The 19,811-nt window shown below is 36.9% G+C and overlaps 2 protein-coding genes across 2 annotated transcripts in view; both read left to right on the forward strand.

The window, feature by feature from the left end:
* The first annotated feature begins 457 nt into the window (after positions 1 to 457).
* On the forward strand, positions 458 to 11,700 carry tfr1a (transferrin receptor 1a). The gene is made up of 18 exons (XM_057334082.1): positions 458 to 583; positions 2,529 to 2,579; positions 2,897 to 3,131; positions 4,019 to 4,196; positions 4,303 to 4,525; positions 4,772 to 4,894; positions 4,992 to 5,087; positions 5,211 to 5,350; positions 5,460 to 5,626; positions 5,727 to 5,846; positions 6,080 to 6,165; positions 6,490 to 6,553; positions 6,966 to 7,033; positions 8,030 to 8,100; positions 8,193 to 8,277; positions 8,403 to 8,630; positions 8,750 to 8,902; positions 9,030 to 11,700. The coding sequence occupies exons 2-18, from the start codon at positions 2,547 to 2,549 to the stop codon at positions 9,270 to 9,272; spliced, it is 2,313 nt and encodes a 770-aa protein (XP_057190065.1). The 5' UTR covers positions 458 to 583; positions 2,529 to 2,546; the 3' UTR covers positions 9,273 to 11,700.
* Positions 11,701 to 12,138: 438 nt separating this feature from the next.
* The window catches only part of tnk2b (tyrosine kinase, non-receptor, 2b), a 68,737-nt gene continuing 61,064 nt past the window's right edge, over positions 12,139 to 19,811 (forward strand). The window contains exon 1 of the mRNA XM_057334060.1: positions 12,139 to 12,391. The gene's annotated coding sequence lies outside the window, so the exon portion shown is untranslated. The remainder of the gene's footprint in view (positions 12,392 to 19,811) is intronic.

The raw sequence follows: 19,811 nt of genomic DNA on the forward strand, positions 1-19,811 counted from the left end.
GCTAAATTGTGAAGAAAACCCACATTGGTTGTGTGTTCTGAACTTCCTGGAAGTTCAGAACACCTCCTGGAAAATCTGTCCCAAGTTGGATTACTTTGGCATCTGTGTTCTCTATTTCTGGTGTAATTTTTAGCTGATCGGGGACTTTGAAAATAAGCAACCTTTTAAATACACCATTTTAAATATAAAGATTCAACATACAAGACCCAATTTTCCACATTATCACAATTTTTTATTAGGCTACAGAAATCTAGCCTACAAACATGAATAGGAAAAATACTCGTTTATCAAAATATGACACAATAAAAATGATACAAAAGTGGAGAAAAACACAGATTAATGAAAGTAAAATAGGCATAGCACATTTATTATTATATCAGCTCTTTAAACTGTGCATAGCCTACACTTATGAAGGGATGTGACGCCATCGAGACCCGCCTCCAACTGTGTATTCTATAGCAGCAAGACAGTCTGGGCGTGTGTTCTGCTCAAGGTTATATGTGACACTGGAGGTAGTCGCGATATAGAGAGCGTGCACGATCGTGACTTTCGCCTTCACGAAGGCTGGAGCTTTAAAACCTCGGTAAGGCTTTTTAGACCTTGTGGTCTATTAATATAAATGTCATGTTTGCGGAATCTTAGCTTTTTGGCAGTTGCACGGCGGTGTCTTAGAATTTTAAACCACTGATGTTATACACACTTTTAGGCTTATATCTCAAAAAATTAATTTACTTGAAAAAGTAAGAATTATAAGAAAACGAATAAAAATTTTTACACGCGTATTACGTGCTTGCAGAAGAGTACGTTTGAAAGGTCCACGTGCTCTGAAAACGCTCGACTTTTCTGACACTGACAGATAGCATCACCTTGCGCAAAATAGTCAACCTTGTTTATAAGAATATTTTTATACATTTTTAATTCTATCTGCACGTTTTAAAAATGTTAAGTTTTGAAATTAAAAAAAAATCTTTACTTTTTTGGTCGAGCCATTTTGACATAATGTTACTAAAATTGTGCTTTTGCTTTGAGATTGAGTGCCGGGTGGGTGGATTTGACGTTTTTATTGCCTCTTTGAACTTCACAGTGAGTTTGATCGCCTAACCTTGCACTGGGCTTGACATTATTAAATCGCATGGGGATATCTCAAACGAAGCAGGTGTCTTATTGTATTTTGAGAAGTAAAATATGTTTCACTTTTGTTACAAATGATCTTTCATGGTTTGAACCTAGTGTATCCAGTTTTATATAGTAAAGAATGAAGAGTAGAGTAAACACGAGTAAAGAATATATTTCTATTGTAACAATGCAGCCAGTTTAATTTTTAAGGTTACCTTGCAAACATATTTCCCACTGTGTGACCCTCACATGATCTGGTATGGAGTTTTTAATCTTCTCTGAACAGATTAATGAATAAGTGTCTGCACATTCTTGGCCAAGTTTTGATTGTGATCCAGAATATTTTTCACATCAGTCTGTGGGGTCAGAAAGACATGAGTAGGCTAGGCTATGTATTTATAACATCATGAGAGGCTATTTTAAAACAGGAGTAAATAAAACAAGTTCAGACTACTTGAACTACTTCACAGAAAAAATGATTTATGTCACTGTGACATAGAGTCACATGCTAGCTTAGTGTAGTGGGTGTCCATTGTGGAAATGGATTAAACCTCTCTCTTAGAAAATCTTACAAAGTGGAGCCGATTTGCCAAAGCAGAAAATGTATGTAGGCCTATTTTGTTTTTGAATCCAAGATAATAAACTATAAGCGTGATTATTGTAATGATTCTCATTTTTATTTGACTTAATAGGTTATTTTTGGGTTATTTTTTCTCTGTCTGTCTGTCTTTTTTTTTTGGTTCTCATTGTTTCCGCTCTGAGAGCACATCCTTAAGTACTGGCACATTCAGACATATACAGTGTTGTATAAGAATTAGAGGAGCCTACTGGAGTTCATAAGAATTTCTGTGGAAAAGATATTGGAGGTTAAACATCAAGCCCCAACGGACGTGAGCATTGGTTTGATCTGATTGTGTGTGTGTTCTTTGCGTAGTAGGGTGTAACCCGAATTAATATTCATATCTCTAGCATACATGTGTCTGAGAGTCCAGAGCTGGCCACAGAGCAATGAGCCGTATGGGTGACTGCTTAATTTAGTTATGTTTAGTTATTCCTGAACATCTTGAGATGTTTCTTTTGTTGTTATTCTTTCGTGGTTGAGGGTGTCTCGAGGACACGTGTTTAACCGTCTGTGGTTTGTTTGGTTAACCTTTCATTTTATAAAAAAAGGAAAGAGCTTATAAAATCCTGTAGGTGTTTCTGCAAGCAGTCACAAGTCTGTCTCTATTGACACATAATACTTCAAGTACAACGTGATTTGTTTTGTTTTTTCACATTAGTTGGTGCCACCTACAGAAAAGTGACATAATCTGTCTGTCATAAAATCTTAATCAACACATTAATGTGTTATCCTTAACTGAAGACGAAATGTGTTGTTTTTCACACAAATGTTTTCTTTTGTCTTTTTGCAGTAATTCTTTGAAGCCACAATGGATCAAGCCAGGACAACAATATCCAAAATTGTAAGATAGACTTTTCGTCGACATTTTAAGCCATCGCATACGATCTTACATAACTGAACAATTACATTTGTCACGTATTGAAAAAAAGCACTGTCCTTTATACACACATACTGTAAGATGAATAAAAAGTAGGAACATTAAATGATCAAGAAGTCAAGATGTGGGAAAAAATTCTCTCTACCTAGTTGAAAACATGAAATCTTAGTCACACCATATACACCCTCATGACTTGAGGGGCTTTTGAGTGTTCTCACAGTGAAGAGAGCTTAAGACCACACTGTATTTCCTACCGTAATCTTATAATTATATCTTTCCAGTTCAATGGGGAGCCACGCTCTTATACGCGCTTTAACCTGACCCAGAACATGGAGGGTGACAACAGCCAGGTGGAGATGAAGCTCTCCTCAGACATGGATGAGGAGGTAGAGGCCAATGGCGTTGGAGAAAACATGAATCAACATAACGGTCCATATTACCCCAGCAAGCTAAGCCAGCGCTCTCCCAGAAACATCTGCTTCATTGTCATCGGCATTCTGCTCCTCTTCATTTCTGGTAAGAAAATGTGCTGCTACTATTTACAGTATTTACACACTTGTTCTGTATTTGTAGGCTGCGGAAAGTTGTTCATACAGGCTCGTATATATTTTCCCAAATTAATGTTGATTCACTTCAGCATTTTTGACAAATCTCCTAATGCTGGCCAATATATTAGTGGCCATCAAAATGTAATTTGCAGGGTCATCCGGGTACTTTGAGTCATCTTGACCGGTGCAGTTTAACATAAATATGCATATATAACATATACATGACAGTTCACCCAAAAATGAAAATTCTGTCATCATTTCCCCCCCTTCAGATTGTTCCAAACCTGTATAGATTTCTTTGTTCTGCTAAACACAAAGGAAGATATTTGGAAGAATGTCAGTAACCAAACAGATCTCATACCCCATTGACTCCTATAGTATTTATTTTCCCTACTATGGCAATAAATGGGGGATGAGATCTGTTTGGTTACTGACATTCTTCCAAATATCTTCCTTTGTGTTTAGCAGAACAAATAAATGTATACAGGTTTGGAACAACCTGAGGGTGAGTAAAGGATGAGTAAATGATCCCTTTAAATATGAGAAAATATATTGCATGTTCATTTTCTTTAAACTTAGTGTTTTTGCTTAAAACTGCTGGGAAATGATGTTGTTCCTCACATAAGATTTGTATTTGTTGCTTTGAGACAATGCGAGACAAATATGTGTCACTTGCAGCATCATGGGATGAGATGGAAATCCTGCCACTGTCACATCATGATTTTGTTTCTTATATTGTTATAGTTTGTGGTTTAATTTGAGAAATATTCCAAATACCTGTCACCATAAACGTGCATCATTTTCTGATTTCCAATAAAGTTTTATGCGTTTTGTTTTTATATTTTTGTCTTTTAGGATACCTCATTGGTTACCTGTCTCACGGAGGTAAAAACAACACAAAGCCTGTTACTTGTCCAGACACTGTGGAAAATATCCCACTAGTAGCAGATGCACCTGTGTTTTTGGACTGGAGTGATATAAGAGCATTGCTGAAGAAAAAACTAACAACCTCCAACATTAAAAACACCCTCAGGTAATTTTACACACACACTACTGTACTGTTAGCTTTTCCATACTGTAAATTGAGAGTTTACCCAAGCTGAGCATGTTTCTAAATCTTAGTTTTTTCTCTCCTGCAGGGAATTCTCTAGTGCGAACCACCAGGCGGGCACGTCTGGAGATGAGGCACTGGCTAATAACATCGTGGAAAAATTCAAAGCTCTTCGAATGGCCCCATGGACGGATGAGCACTACGTTAAGATCGAGGTACCCAGTTCCTCAAATAACAGAGTGCTGTTCCGTGGTAACGCTGTTGGATCAACCGAGGGCTTTTTGGCTTACAGTGCAGCAAGAACAGCGGAGGTTAGTATTTAAATACTTTCACAAGCTTTTCTTTAAAAAAAACGTAGTCTAGGTTACATTCTTATGCCGCTCCATTCCTATACTATATATATATATACATTTTATACCGTTTACAATAAAAGCGTGTACTGAGCCTTGACTTTATTCAAGAAAGCACCCTGAAATAGTATGTGGTGATGTTGTGAAGCCTTTTTGAACTGGAAGGTTTTGCAGACTACATTAAACTACACTGGATTTGTTGTTTAGGGTCCTGCTCTCTATGCTCACTATGGAAGATCAGAAGACTTCAGACGTCTCGAAGACTTGAAAGTCGACGTGAATGGAAAGGTCGTCTTGGTCAGAGCTGGAAAAATAGGTTTTGCTGAGAAGGTCAGTGCTCTTATTACATTTTATAAAGTAAGATTAAATAAAATATTTACCTACGGTATTCGTTGTGTTTTTATTGGTTTTTATTGGCATCTTACAGGTTGCTAATGCTGAGAGATTAAACGCCAGTGCTGTGTTGATCTATCCAGACCTTGTTGACTATAAAATTAATTACGACACTGCTCTTTTTGGCCATGTAAGTATATACAGATGGATGTTTTTAATCTTATGCTTGGAAAAAATGTCTGTTATAACATTAGTTGTGCATTTAGAAGTGCTTGTGAAGTTGATTTTCTGTCTTCCTGTCACTCTCATGTAGGTTCATCTTGGAACTGGTGATCCCTACACTCCAGGATTCCCTTCCTTCAATCATACCCAGTTTCCTCCGGCTCGCTCCTCCGGCCTGCCTAATATTCCAGCTCAGACTATCACCATGAGACAGGCTACTGAAATCATGAAGTACAGTTTAATATTTCATTATCGTTTTTTTTATTCTTTGTGTTTTACACCGTTGTCATTTTTCTCTGTTTACATATGTTGTCACTTTTTTTACCCCATCTTTAAACAGGAAGATGGGCGGACAGGATTCTCGTGACTGGAGTGATGGACTTCTGAGGGATGTCCTCTATAGACTTGGTGATGATGGGGATGTTATCACAGTCGAAGTAAACAATGTCCTCACTGAGAAAAAAATCCACAACGTGTTTGGAGTCATTAAAGGCTACGTGGATGCAGGTATTCTGTCGCATTGTACACAAAATCAAGCTTGTGTGTGAAGAAAAGAGTTATCCCTGGTCACTAATCACATGGTTTTTGACTTTATCTTTTGATTTAGACCAGTATGTTGTGATTGGAGCACAGAGGGATGCCTGGGGCTCTGGATATGCCAGAAGCACAGTTGGCACTAGTTTGCTGGTTGAGTTGGCCAAAACTATCACCAACATGATCAAGAATGGTACATTTTAAATATATTATATTAAATATAAAGTTAAAAGTAGTTTTAACATTTTGTATTAGGTCTTAAATTCATTTCACATCACTAAGAATTTTCCCATGAATTACAAAATTCATATAACATACAAAAGTGTACATATATTATTCACATGATTTTTTTGAATATAAAAATAATATGATTGAATTATAAAAATGTCTGCAACTAAATAAACTGTCTGCAACTTTTCTTCTCAGACGGACTCAAGCCAAAGAGAAGCATAGTGTTTGCTAGTTGGAGTGCTGGTGAATTTGGACATGTTGGCGCCACAGAGTGGTTGGAGGTATGAATGCATTTCCGATTATATGTAATAAAATACTAATAATACTATCTTAAAATTTCAATAAAATTTATGATAAATTCTTTATTTTATAAAATGTTAGAAAATTGTTGGTGCTGTTTTGCAATGATAAACGTTTAAAACAGTTGAAGGGTAGGCTACAGTATTGTCTCATGACCTCATCACATTGCATGATGGGTATTATATTGGATTGTGATTCTAATTCTTCAGATTATGCAGCTTTGGTATGTTCTTGTGATATTCCAGCATTGTTTTGCAGACATCAGGTTAACTATTGACATAATGTTGTGGCTTTTGTAATCACAGGGCTACTTGACTTCGTTAAATATGAAAGTGGTTTCTTATATCAGCCTCGATGGAGTTGTTTCAGGTTTGTAAAAAGTAATTTGTGAGGAACAGCATTTCATTTAAAGGTATAGTTCACCCAAAACTGAAAATTCTTTATAATTTTACTCTCCCTCAGATTGTTCCAAACCTGTATAAATTTCTTTGTTCTGCTAAACACAAAAGATGATATTTGGAAGAATGTCAGTAACCGAGCAGATCTCATCCCCCATTGACTCCCATAGTATTTATTTTACCTACTATGGCAATAAATGAGGGAAGAGATTTGCTCGGTAACTGACATTCTTCCAAATGTCTTCTTTTGTGTTTAGCAGAACAAAGAAATCTATACAGGCTTGGAACTGAGGGTGAGTAAATGAAGACAGAATTTTCATTTTTGGGTGAACTATCACTTTAAGTTTGAATTTGATGCTGATTATCTGATATCTGTTCTTTAGGTTCTGAGTCTTTCAAAGCGTCTGCCAGCCCACTCTTGTATGAGTTAATTGCGAGTACTATGAAACAGGTGATGATGTTTTTATAATTATATGTATATGTATAACATACATGCATGCATAACATTTTTGTATTTGTATTTTACATACAGAAAAGTAGTCCACTCCAAAATGTTCATTTTTTTCTGAATTTACTAATGAACGAGTGACAACAGACAACATTTTTCCCAAATTCCAAATGAAAATATTGTTTTATATTTGCATTTATTTCCAGAAAATTGAAACTGGTCAAAATCTTTGTAGATCTTGGATACTGCAAAGGAACAAGTTCATGTTCATGTTTAAACAACACAACAATAATGTTTAAACATGTATTTGATGACTAGTTTAAAAATTAACATATATGATGGAGTAGGCCTGTTTTTTTCTTCACAACTTTCATGCATCTTTGCACAGAATGACAAAAAGGATCATTTGACTTAAACACATGTAGTAAATTTAGAAAAACAGAACATAACCAATGTTGGGCAAGTTACTCTGAAAAAGTAATGAATTACTAGTTACTAATTACATATTCAATACTGTAATTAGATTACTGTACAAATTACTCTCTCCAACAAGTATTTAATTACTTATTACTAATTACTTTCTATATCCTACATCAACCTTTATTAGTTAAGTGATGCAAGGATAGACCTCTTTTAATTCATTCAAATAAATAATATAAAACTACATAAAGTAGTATTATTAACTGACCAAAGTATTACAAATGTAGGATTTTAAAGTTAGACTTTGAATTTTGATGTCAATTCCACTATTGCATACACATACTGTATTTAGTTTAATTACATCAGAAGTAACTGTAATTAAATTACAGAAAAATAGAGTAATCCATTACTTTACTTTTTCAAGGGAAAAGTAATTAAATTACAGTAACTAATTACTTAGTAACTAGTTACACCCAACACTGAACATAACCTTGTAGCAGTCTCTTAATTTTCTATATTGCTGTATATATTGTGTACATACACTGTATATATTATTTTCTATCATTTATTTCTATACAGGTCTCCTCTCCAATTGATGAAACCAAATCCCTCCATGAGCATTTTTCTGCATCCAACTGGGAAAATTCAATGTATGTTTGTCCTCCACTGCACATGCTAAAGATGTTGACTTTAATGTTCTGTTGTCAGAGGTCATAGTTTTGACATTTATTTTCTTTCACAGAATAGAGCCCATGGGTTTGTCTGACTCCATCTATACGTTCCAAACCTTCTCTGGTGTCCCGTCATTCTCGTTTCGATTTACTTCGGTAACCTCTGACACTTCGCCCTGTTGGGCCTCATTGAATATGTAAAATAAAGTCAAATACATTCATGTAGAGTCATGATTGATAATAGAAATTCAGGTCAACCTCTGCCTGTTGGGTTTTTTTAGAGTTCAAAGCTGTACCCATATGGCACCTTTGAGGATACTGAACAGAATTTGGATCGGTACACTTCTGACAAAACTGTCAAACTGGCCAAGGCGGCGGGCGAGGTGGCCGGGCTGGTTACTCTTCGGCTCGTACACGACCACTTGATCAGGCTGAATGTGGCAAAGTATACAAATCTCATCCACAAATATGTGTCCCAAATCAGCTCTAAAGTTGAAACACTCCAAGGGGTGAGTCTGTTGCTTCTTATGAGAAAAGCTTGGTAAAAACCCAGCTGAACTTATATGCCTCACGTTTTTGTGTTATTTTTAAAATACAAATTGATTAATACTTTATTTATTCTTCACAGTCAGGACGCCTACCAAACAATTTGACTGTGCTGTGGCTTCTGTCAGCTCAGGGCTCATATGATCGTGCCACAAGCGCCCTTGTTACTGCCATACGCAACAGCAATCTTGACGACCTGGAGCAGTGTCGCATCATCAACAACCGCATCATGAGGGTGAGTAACATCCATTTTCTTTAAATGCCCCTCAGTTGCAGTCTTTTGGCTTGGCAGCCTTAGAAACAAAGCAGCGGTTCTGACATTTAAGGTTATGTGGGCACTAATGTCACGTGTCTGTTTGAAGGTGGAAGGAAACCTCCTTTCCCCGTTTGTGTCTCCGCGGGAGAGTGCGTTCCGGCACATACTTCTAGGTTCTGGGGAGCATACTCTGGCAGCTCTGTTGGATCACCTCAACACTATTAAAGAAGGCCTAGAATCTGCCAACGTGGATCAATTCAAGAACCAGTTTGCTTTGGCCACTTGGACCATCCAAGGCTGTGCCAATGCACTTGCTGGCGAAGTGTGGGATTTGGATAATCAAATTTAGGCAAACAGATCTCTCCCTTTATGCGCTAAGCATCACTCAATATCAAAGAGGACGATTCAAATAATTCAAATTGTATGGTGCTCCATTATTCATTTTACAGGTTTACCTCAGTGTTTTTCAGTGAGACTGCAGTCAAAATTACGTTTAACTCAGTTTGTGGAGTACATTAAAGCCTAGTTTAGACAAATTTGGAATGTATTACTGTTTTGTTATTTTCTTTGACACTCCTTTGAGGAACTTCTTGAGTAATGCCTGCCAGTCTGGAGTTGAAGCTTGATGATTTACAATCGACCATTGTCAATTTAATGTCTGTATCCAACTCACCGGTGCTCTTACAGTACAACACCTTTAAAGGCATGATGTTTTCCATCAGGTTTTCGGTCGGATACTCTGTTTTGGATAAATGTCTATTTACAGGTCAATTCTGACATATAATACAGAATGGAAGTAGGAAGAAGCCTTGTTATGTGGCTTTGAAATCTCTATTTATTAGTTTTTTTATTTATCAGTGACAGAGATCACTATAAATAGCTTTTGTAACGCCTTTTTTACCAAATGTATAATTATCGGAAGCAGTGCCTTCCATAATTATGACAGTTATACTGTCGAAATGTGAAAGCAGCATCTGCTATGGAGATAACTTTGTTTTAAAAGCTATGACCAGAGACTGACGTGGTGCACTAAACTACAGCAACAACAAAACAATTGGCACTCATTTCACTTAGATTAAATAACAGTCTCTACAGTATTATTCCTTTTAAAACAATGTTATACCTGATCCAGAATCATTATCGGGAGCAGTGCCTTCCATAATGCGAAGATGATGATGGTAGTTTTTGCCTACCGACGTGCTGATATTGAGGGCAGTGCCCCTCATATTTCACTGTGGTGTGGATGTTATCGGGAACAGTGTTTCCCATGATGTACAAATCGTCTGTATTCACACACTCTTACCGTGCTAGATATCTGTTGCGAGTCATGTAATCTATTGACAGTTTGTCATTCAACAATCAAGTGCTCTTACCTTTTTCTGCCTGGGATTCATCAAATGAGGAACGAGTGAAGAGCACAAACTAGAAATGTTCTGCGCGTGATTTAGTGAAGGATTTCTATAAGATTCTGTTCTTTCATTCAGTTTCCACCTTTTTGTTTCTGATGTATGATTTACTAATGTGTGCCGTTTATATTATGACTTAAGCTTGGTAGATAGTTGTCTTTTCTGTTTTCTCTTCATTCATTTATTTTGCTTTGTGTGTATTTGACTAGCAAATCAAATTGAGGTTATACAATGAAACACTTCAGATAATTGCTTTCATAAGTTCACCTCTGATGCATCATTAATGTATATCAAGAGAAATCTATTTGAATTGGTTTGGAAGTGGAAATATTATGCAATGAAACAACATTCATGTGTGATTTTGAAATGTGTGCTGTTTGAACAGAACATGCTTAATAGTGAAAAGATGAAAGTAGAGATTAAACATTATCTGCTTACAAGTTACACTGTTTTATGACTGTCTCAGACCACTGTGATTCTGATGCATTGGACTAAAATTAAAATTAAAATAAAACCCCAAGTATTCAAATATATCAGGTAGGTATTCAGAACTAGGCAGGAAGTGATCCAAATTGTCCTGCAAATGGGAGTGACAGAGTCCAGGTAGAGGTCAAACACAAACATGTTACAGAATGGCAAGCCAAATCATTAAGAAAGTGAGGAGGTCAACAACGGGTTAAAACCACTGTAAATGCTGAAGTAAACACTGAAACCGAGAGCAGAGAAGCAGCACATAGACAGATCATAAATGTGTTGTGAGTGAGTGTCAAATGTGCAGTGGATCCAAACATATGAAGGGTCCGAATCATATCAGGCTGGATTTCTGGCACATATCTTATGGAAATGTTTCTGGAAAATGTATGCAGTCATTGTACCTGTCATGGTTTGCGATGTCTAAAGTAGCTTTGTTGTTCATTCCTAGACTAATTCTCATGTTAAATCTGATAATGATTGATAATTGAACTGGTCATATTTAAAACATTTGACTCATAATCCGGATTTCAATTTGAATAGACTAGCCATGTCAATAAAATTAAACAGCTACATTGTGCATAATAAATAATACATAAACAATATTAATAAATAAAAACTGACAACATGCTTTGTGTTGGTTTAACCTTTCTGAATGTTGGTAATGTCTTAAGTAGATATTAGATTTAGTAAATTGTACTATTTTGAAAATTGAACATATACAGTACCACTAGAGTCTTAGAATTTCTAAATGTATTTACTATTTATTTACAGATATACAAACTGTATGTTTTAGCAGTTGTAAGGCGCAATGCAATGTTTTATAATGTCCGCATGATGGAGCTAGAGCACTCTTATTAAATGTGATTTTATTATCGTCATAAGCATTATTCTGAGGTTGTTATTATTTCACTCCTCTACAGACTTCATATAATGTCTTGTAAAAATATACTCCTAGCGTAAGAAACAGGCTGATGCTTCTGCCATTTAATATTTTTTTTTATCAAACATACAAAATACACGTCCCCAAATCCTTTTGTCTATAATGCCGTCTGTAAATTATGATTATTAAATAAACTGTTTTAAATATGACTAATTGAGTTAATGTTAATTATCAAATGTATCAGAAAACATGAATCAGTGACAACTAAACTACTTACATTATATTAAACACCAATGTAAGTACACTTAATGCACACATTTCCCAGAAACATTTTTATTAGATATGTGTTCTTTTTCTTTTCTATGTACATTTTTATTTCATAATAATCCATATTAGTTGTGGTGAAGCCTTGGGTTTGCAGTCATAATAATAGTGTCGTGTCTCTTTAAGAGTGGGTTGTCAATAGAAGCGTGTACAAGCAGAAAGATTGGGTAATGACGCTTCTGCTGCTGCGCTTCATCAGAATCGTGAGCTAGAAATGTACGACAAACCGACACGGGTTGTAAAGCGACAACTTTATGACGAGAACCATTTACACGTTAAAGTACCCAGTTGTACATCGCCGTTTAAGCACAGGAGCGACTTGAACTGAAGTTTTGTTCAATCTCCAGACACCTGGCGTTCGCGAGAGAACCGTCAGTCTGACAGGTAGGACTGTCACAGATTATCACTACACTTTGCCTTTCATGTCACTGATGTAAAACACCTTTTTGATGGCGACTTTTGATAGTCATATACATGACTTCAAAGAGTAAGTCTTTGAAGATAATTAACGTGTTTTCAGATTTTTCTCAAGCTGCCTAGCTGTAGCTCTCAAAGTTTTAGCGTTACGTTAAGTTACCTGTGCGTGAAGTCAATTGTGTGTTGCTCTTATCTACTGAAAATAGCCATCCTCCCTCACGGATAAAACAATACACATCGTTAAAATGTGTGAGGTCAAGTGTTATTGTTCGAAAATGTGAACCTCACTGAAAGACTCTTGTCTTACATTTACAAAGTTCATTTTAGGATCCACATGTTAACATAAAAATGCTTTAAACGTGAATGAGGAGGCCTCACAATTTGTGGCTTTTAAATGACAGGCTTAAAATTGACCCCCAAAAGAGCCACCTACATCCGTCACTTTCCTTGGATGGGAAATAAACTCTGCCTTCTTTCGGAAGCAAAGCATGATTTCCATGCATCTTCAGTAACTTGTCATTAAAAGCCACAGTAGTCTCATCATTGCCATTATTATTTTCATTACATCCACTTTCAGCAAGAAAAGAAAGACTCACTTGTGATCAATGCAGAATTACAGTCTTGCAGGACAAGAGGTTGATTCAGATGAAGAATGTATGGCTGCTGTATAGCTCAGTGCACACACACTGCAGCTTTTGCTCTTAACCTAGATTGCAGAAGCATCTAGTAAGTCCGAGTGGGTTGCGAAATGAGTATAAAAAGTGTCATTATTTGGATTATTGCAGCACAACGTGACTCATCCAGGCCTGCAGGTACGGGTGTGTTTCTTAGAGGTGTAGATTCCTTCTGCAGACTTTCAGTGTGTTTGCACCGTAATGAACACTTTGAGGCCTTCTTTGCAGTCAGTTGTTCACTTTGCCATGTATTTGTAGTAGGGATGCCATATCGGTATCGGCCGATAAATGGTCATTTTTAATGTTATCGGTATCGGATAATCAAATTTAGGCCGATATATTATAGCCAATAAATAATTTCCCCTGGTTAAACTTCTTCAGCTTCTGTTAAAATACAGTACAGTACTATTTTTCTGTTGCGATCATTCACTTACTGTTATTAGCAAAACATTGTTGATGTAGGTACAGTATGTAGATATTTATGAATGTGTAAATTATAGGAACAAAAGCATACAGTTTGAAGCCGACTGCTGTCTAAATGTTTTCTGTCTTGAGACCTTTTTTCTGGGTTGCTCTGGAAGAACATCTATTATTTGTTTATTAAATAAAAATATACCAGAAAAGTTTGAAGGCTAACGAATTGTTAACTAGTGTAAAGTAGACTTGGTACTTGATTTTTAGGGGGAAAAAGTTAACTAATGGTTACCTTGTTTTCTGCAGTGAATGTTTTCAAATAAAAGCAGTTGTCCACTTTTTGCCTTTTGTTTCGGTCTTTTAGGATTTCAGGAATTTTATAGTAATATTTCGATACTGTATATCGGCCATATATCGGTTACTGGCTTCCAATGTTAAAGAATTATTGGTTATCGTTATCGGCCAAAATTTATCGGTGCATCCCTAATTTGTAGTGGCTTTGCGGTTTTAGGGCCCTCTCAGGGTGCTGCCTTGATTGCCAGTGTGGAGTGTGTAGGAGCTAAGGCTGTTGTTCAATAAGTGCTGCCTCTAGGCCTTGTATCTCTGTCTAGGTGTGATAAGCATCCCTGCGTGTAAAGGCAAGCCAGCCCACAAAAGCCGCTGCCACTTGTCTCTTTTACTTTTCAAGAAAAGAGTTGACTGAAGACACGCATCCTCTCGCCTAGAGGAAGATTGAGGCTTTGTGTTCTGCGATGCCTACAAACCAAGGGGCTGATTTTGCAGAACAGACATGTAGAGGCATGAAGAAATTGAAATGCAGCTAGAGCGACGTAAGAATGATATCTAATTTTCACTGGAACTAAGACATTCAAAATATAATCATTGGACATAATTGGTCTCATGCTTACCCAGGATATGCAACTAGTGGTCCGTGAAAGTCTTGCAGGGTATCTAAAATTAAAATGTTACAGGAAAAACTAGAAAAAATATAATTGTGTTTTATTCATCAATATTGTAAAAGATTTTTGTTTTAACTTTGTAAATTGTGAAACTGAATTCATATTGGGTTGGCTCAAAGTATCACAAAACTATTAAAGATGTGCAAAGAATGAAACATCGTGTGCAGATAAGCCTTTAAATGAGGATTGAGAAATTCAGGAAGCAAGCTGATAACCAAAACCATACATGTGTTTTCAGCACATTGCTGACTCAGAAGAAGATTGGGCAGTTGGACAGACTTTGTTAGCATTGGAGCACTTACCTCTACTGGCCCTATGCCCAAACTTAACAGCAAAATCCCTTTACTACTGAGCCTATCAGTCCCTTTAGAATTTTGACCACATGCTAGACTTCTTTTATGGCCAGGTCCAGGTCCTCACAGTATAAACAGCCTGCTGGAATTTGATGGACAAGGAGCTGGATTTTTCTACAGGTGTCAGAATCACGTCCTCTTTTGAAACTTTCATTTTACTCTCCAGACTCTCGTTTTTCTTTTGCATGAGTGTGTGATTTAGGAGTAAAGTATTCAGACCAGTCAATTTCACAGCATTTAGTACTCTACTGCTGCTTATTGACTAAAATTCAGTACGTATGAGTGCTTGATTTGTTTTAAATGCATCCATGTGACTTTTTCTGGCTCTGATTCATTCATCGCATATTTAATACACCATGCCTAATAATGAAACTTTGCCCATGGTGTAATTGTGGTGTGTTAAGATTTAGAAAATCCTTACTTTATGCACTTTAAAGGAAAAGTTTGTCTCAAAATCAAAATTGTGTTCAACATGTTTTAACACCTGCTGGCGTCTTGCAGTACACAAATAAAGATATTTTAGGTGACATCCGAGAGATTTCCAGGCCTCCTCATAGACAGTATGATTATAGTTGTTGTCAAGGTCCAGAGAAGTACTAAAGACATCGTTAAATTGGTCTATCCGCTCAAAGTGGCTCAATTTAATTTTTTTGAAGTGACGACAATACTTTATGTGCGAAAAACAAAACAAAGAGGTTCACAAGAGCACTTCGACGCATACACATTAGAGGCTGACATTTTTTGGGAATCCTGCGGGATGGGAAACAAAATCACTATTAATCACGGGATTGGGACGGGACAGGAAAAAAATCCAGCCGCATTAAATTGAACGCATCTATTCCTAAAGACGCTGATTAGCTTGTTCAGGTGTTTTATATCAGAGTTGGGACTAAACTCGGCAGGAAAATGGATCTCGTGGGCCAGAGTTGAGAACCACTGCCCTAGTGCATGCTTTAATTACATCACGGCTAGATTATTGCAATGCTCTGTTTATCGGTCTGCCAGGGAAACATATTATAAGGCTGCAGTATGTCCAGAATTCTGCTGCTAGGGTTCTTACCTCGACCAGGCGCAGTGCTCACATTACTCCACTTCTACACAGTCTTCACTGGCTGCCTGTTTCCTCACGTATTCAGTTTAAGATTCTCCTGCTGACATTTAAGGCTTTGAACAGTCTTGCACCTGGCTATATCAAAGACCTAATTCACCCATATATACCAACTCGGTCTCTTAGATCATCAGATTTGGGCCTTCTTAGCATCCCCAAATTTAGATTGTCCACTGCAGGTGGAAGGTCGTTTAGTGTTAATGCCCCCAGATTATGGAATTCTTTACCCATATCGCCCCGCAACTCTTCTTCTCTATCCATATTCAAAACACAATTGAAAACATACTTGTTTGAAATGTATTGTCAATAATCTTGCATCTTGTCCTGTATATTTGTATGTTTGTTTGAAAATGTATTTTTGCCAGAAAGTGTTCATTGTAAAGCAACCTTGAGCTTGTGGAAAGGTGCTATATAAAAATAAACGTCTTCTTCTTCTCCTGCATCCCAGTTAGGATGTAAAGTACCCTATACCAGTGGTTTTAGCTAGTCTTAGTTTTCATTAACTGCAAAGTTTCTCCAATAAAAGGTTTTCGCTTGATGAGGGGATTCATTTGTCATGATCGGAGACAGGCGGCAGTTAAGTACATTTATATGTTTTAGAACTAATTTCATAAATATTATCTCTCTAACCACAAAGCTAAAAAATATTGTTATTTGGCTGAGGTTTAAGTAGCTGACACTTACATCTTTTGTAATGAGTTAACAAAACCTCAAATTGCAGTCTTTGTAATGCAGATGTATTGTGTGGAACATCATCAATATTATTAGACTGTTCACTCTAACAAGTTGTGGTTATATTCAATTATGTTTTTGTTATGATTATTATCTAAAAGAGTTTCATTTTATTTTTGTTAGGCGATGCTGTAGAAAGCCTCTAAAGTTGTCTTGCTGTATTGCAAATAAGATCAATTATTGGCCACATAATGAGGCAACACATTGATTTCTGTCATTTCAGATTTTGATTGGTTATGAAAGTTTTTGACTGATTGACAATGGGAACACACATTTATCATAAGTGTTTTTTTATTTTTAAGTGCTCTAAACGATAGTCCTTTATCAAATTGACAGATTAATATGGGTGAATACTGTATATGTATCTGCTGCTTGAAAGGCACCCCCTTAATGTAAACTAATAAGAAACAGTATTTCAGTTGAGTTCAGATGCCTGACACACTGGACCCCAGCAGTCGTCTGCTTTTTGTTAATTTGTGTGTACGTTTCTGCAACAAAGACATGCTGTTTATTTGCAAGGCCTGCAAACTAACTAAATCCACATCCACAGGTCCTTCCACTCCCAAAACCCCCACCACAACATACACTGACCCGCACTAGTCACTGTATGCAGCATTGGACTGCTCACTACCTCATTCAGCATCGGCCTGCCCCTCTTCAACTACCTCTTCTGACAGGTTAAACAAAGCCTGCTCTCTTTGTCACCTTAAATAGACTAATAAGCTCTTTGCACTACCTCACATCTGCACTGTTGTATATTTCACTGGTTTGCACTCTATCTGCCATTACCTATATTCTTTTTCTTTTCTTTTTTTAATTATCCCTGCTTGTAAAGTTGTATTTTACATATATATAATTAATAATCTGTATTTATATGTATCTTTTTTATAAATTTGTATACTTTGTTAGTGTTATTTGTATGCAACATGGGTCTGAGAGTAATGCAATTTCAATCCTCTATATGTATGTAGTACTGTACATGTGGCAGATTTGACAATAAAGCAGACTTTGACTTTGACTAAATTTTCTTTACAAGACATGTCTAGTACAGTGGCCTTATCTCTCCAATATCTCATATACTCTCATGTGACCATTAAAGTGATAGTTAAAAAAAAATGAAAATTCTGTCATTATTTTCTCACCCTCTTGTCATTTTGAACTTCTTCTACTGTCTTCTACAGAACACAAAAGAAGATATTTTGAAGAATGTTGGTAACCGAACAATAGCGGTACGCATTGACTTACATTGGTTTTGCGTCAGTTGAATAGAAATGAAAAGTTACCACCGTTGTACGATTACCAACATCCTTAAAAATATATTCTTTTGTGTTATGCAGAAGAAAGAAAGTCATACAGGTTTAAAATGATAAGAGGGCAGGGTTTTTCCTGCATAGAGAAATTTGAGGTGGCCGCCTCAGTCAAACTTTGTACCGCCTCCGACTCTCGGCAAAATTATGTCAAGTGTCTTCACAAAAAACACTGCGGGCATTAAACAAACTTTAATTTGTAACGGCAGTTGCGGCATTACTTGAATTCTCAGTGAACCACAAGAGAACGTAGGATGTGAATGAGCTTTGCTCTTTAGTAAGACTGGTTAATTATGGGCTGATGTTAGTTGAAAAGGATAAAAAGATTATATAAAAAATTTCAGCTTTTCTGTTCGGGTGAATAAATGTAACGTTTTATAGAACTTATTAGTTGTCATTTTCATCTAATTTTTAGAACTTGAATACAAGTGTTTTGTTAAGCCACTTAAAGGGACTGTGGGCCTACACGCGCGCTGCAACACCTCCACCTCATTTTGAGCCAGGAAACACCCTGGAGGGTGACTATCACTTTATCTGTCAGTAGGTGTTGTGCTGCAGCTAAACAACATGTCAGTTTTTTGTCTTTTGGATGTTAAAGCTGTTTGTCAGATGCGAGTGACTGTGTAATTCCAGTGTTCATTTTAGTGGGCGGCAGACACTGCAACATTGGATAGGTCATTTCTGGCTAAAATGACTTTTTTGCATTGAAATCCTCCTGCTCCACCTTGTATAGCATGTGCTGACCAGTTATCCCATTTTTAACTTTTCCAGGTCTTTGTTTGAAAATGGTTGTGGCATCCAGGTTTTGTCTTGATTTAGTAGTTTTCCATAACAGATGGAGAGAAATCCATACATTTATTGGAGAAAGGAGCTTGCGTGATATAACAAATACTTAGTTCTAATTTTGACTGTAGCTCTTCAATAAAGGGATCCTCGCCTAAAAAGATGACGTTATGTAGCTAAACACACATGTAATGATGACAGGGATTACTCAGCACAACTCCCCATGATTCATCATTGATGACGAGTGCGGAATGTTTAGATAGCATTCATAAATGGGAATGAATTGTCTGACTTCCCACACAGTCTGTGAGCAGTCAGGCCTGTGCTTTACTCCCTATTGTTAATGGTACAGTTACAGAATCCTACATTCACACTGTGTTTACTCAAGTTCCTCTAATTCATTTTTCAAATACATGAGCACTCTGTCAACCAACTATTTCACATTGTTTGGCTGCATATCAATAGTCTATGTGACATAAAGTGATGTTTTTCTAACTTATCAGCAAAGCTGTCACTCAGGCTAACTTCCTTATGATTCATGCAGTTCATGCTCCTCATTTGTGATGCTGTGGGCCAAATGCGAACAACAATGACTTGCTGTATTTCATTTGGTTGTCCGTCATGAAATGGTATTGTATTGAATGTTCCAGTTCTTATGTAGTCACTGAGTTGATGATGGAGGTTTATGGTACAGTCACAGTGAATGACTGTTGTTATTGCGGTACAGTGAATGAAGACCACAGAGCAACATGGCACTGTGCCCTTATCTTGGTGCCATGATGTAAGTGGCACCAGTGTTTTCAAATGTGCGCACACACCAGTTATAGTGTTGTTGTTTTTTTGCCTTGAAGCTGTGTGCACTATCAAGCTGGAGCCATCTCTAGAGGATCTTCTACAGTGATGGTTAGATCAGTGGTAGTTTGGTAAAACGGTTTCCTCCCACTACGCCCTAAACCCAGCCCTTTCCTTAAACTCTAATTACATAATGTTTGTGTTTTGGCTGGAAAAGTCAGTCATCGGACATCAGTCCCCGCAACAGGGCTTTTACCCAGTGCTG

Source organism: Triplophysa rosa, linkage group LG5 (genome assembly GCF_024868665.1).
Source record: "Triplophysa rosa linkage group LG5, Trosa_1v2, whole genome shotgun sequence".
NCBI classification, from domain to species: domain Eukaryota; kingdom Metazoa; phylum Chordata; class Actinopteri; order Cypriniformes; family Nemacheilidae; genus Triplophysa; species Triplophysa rosa.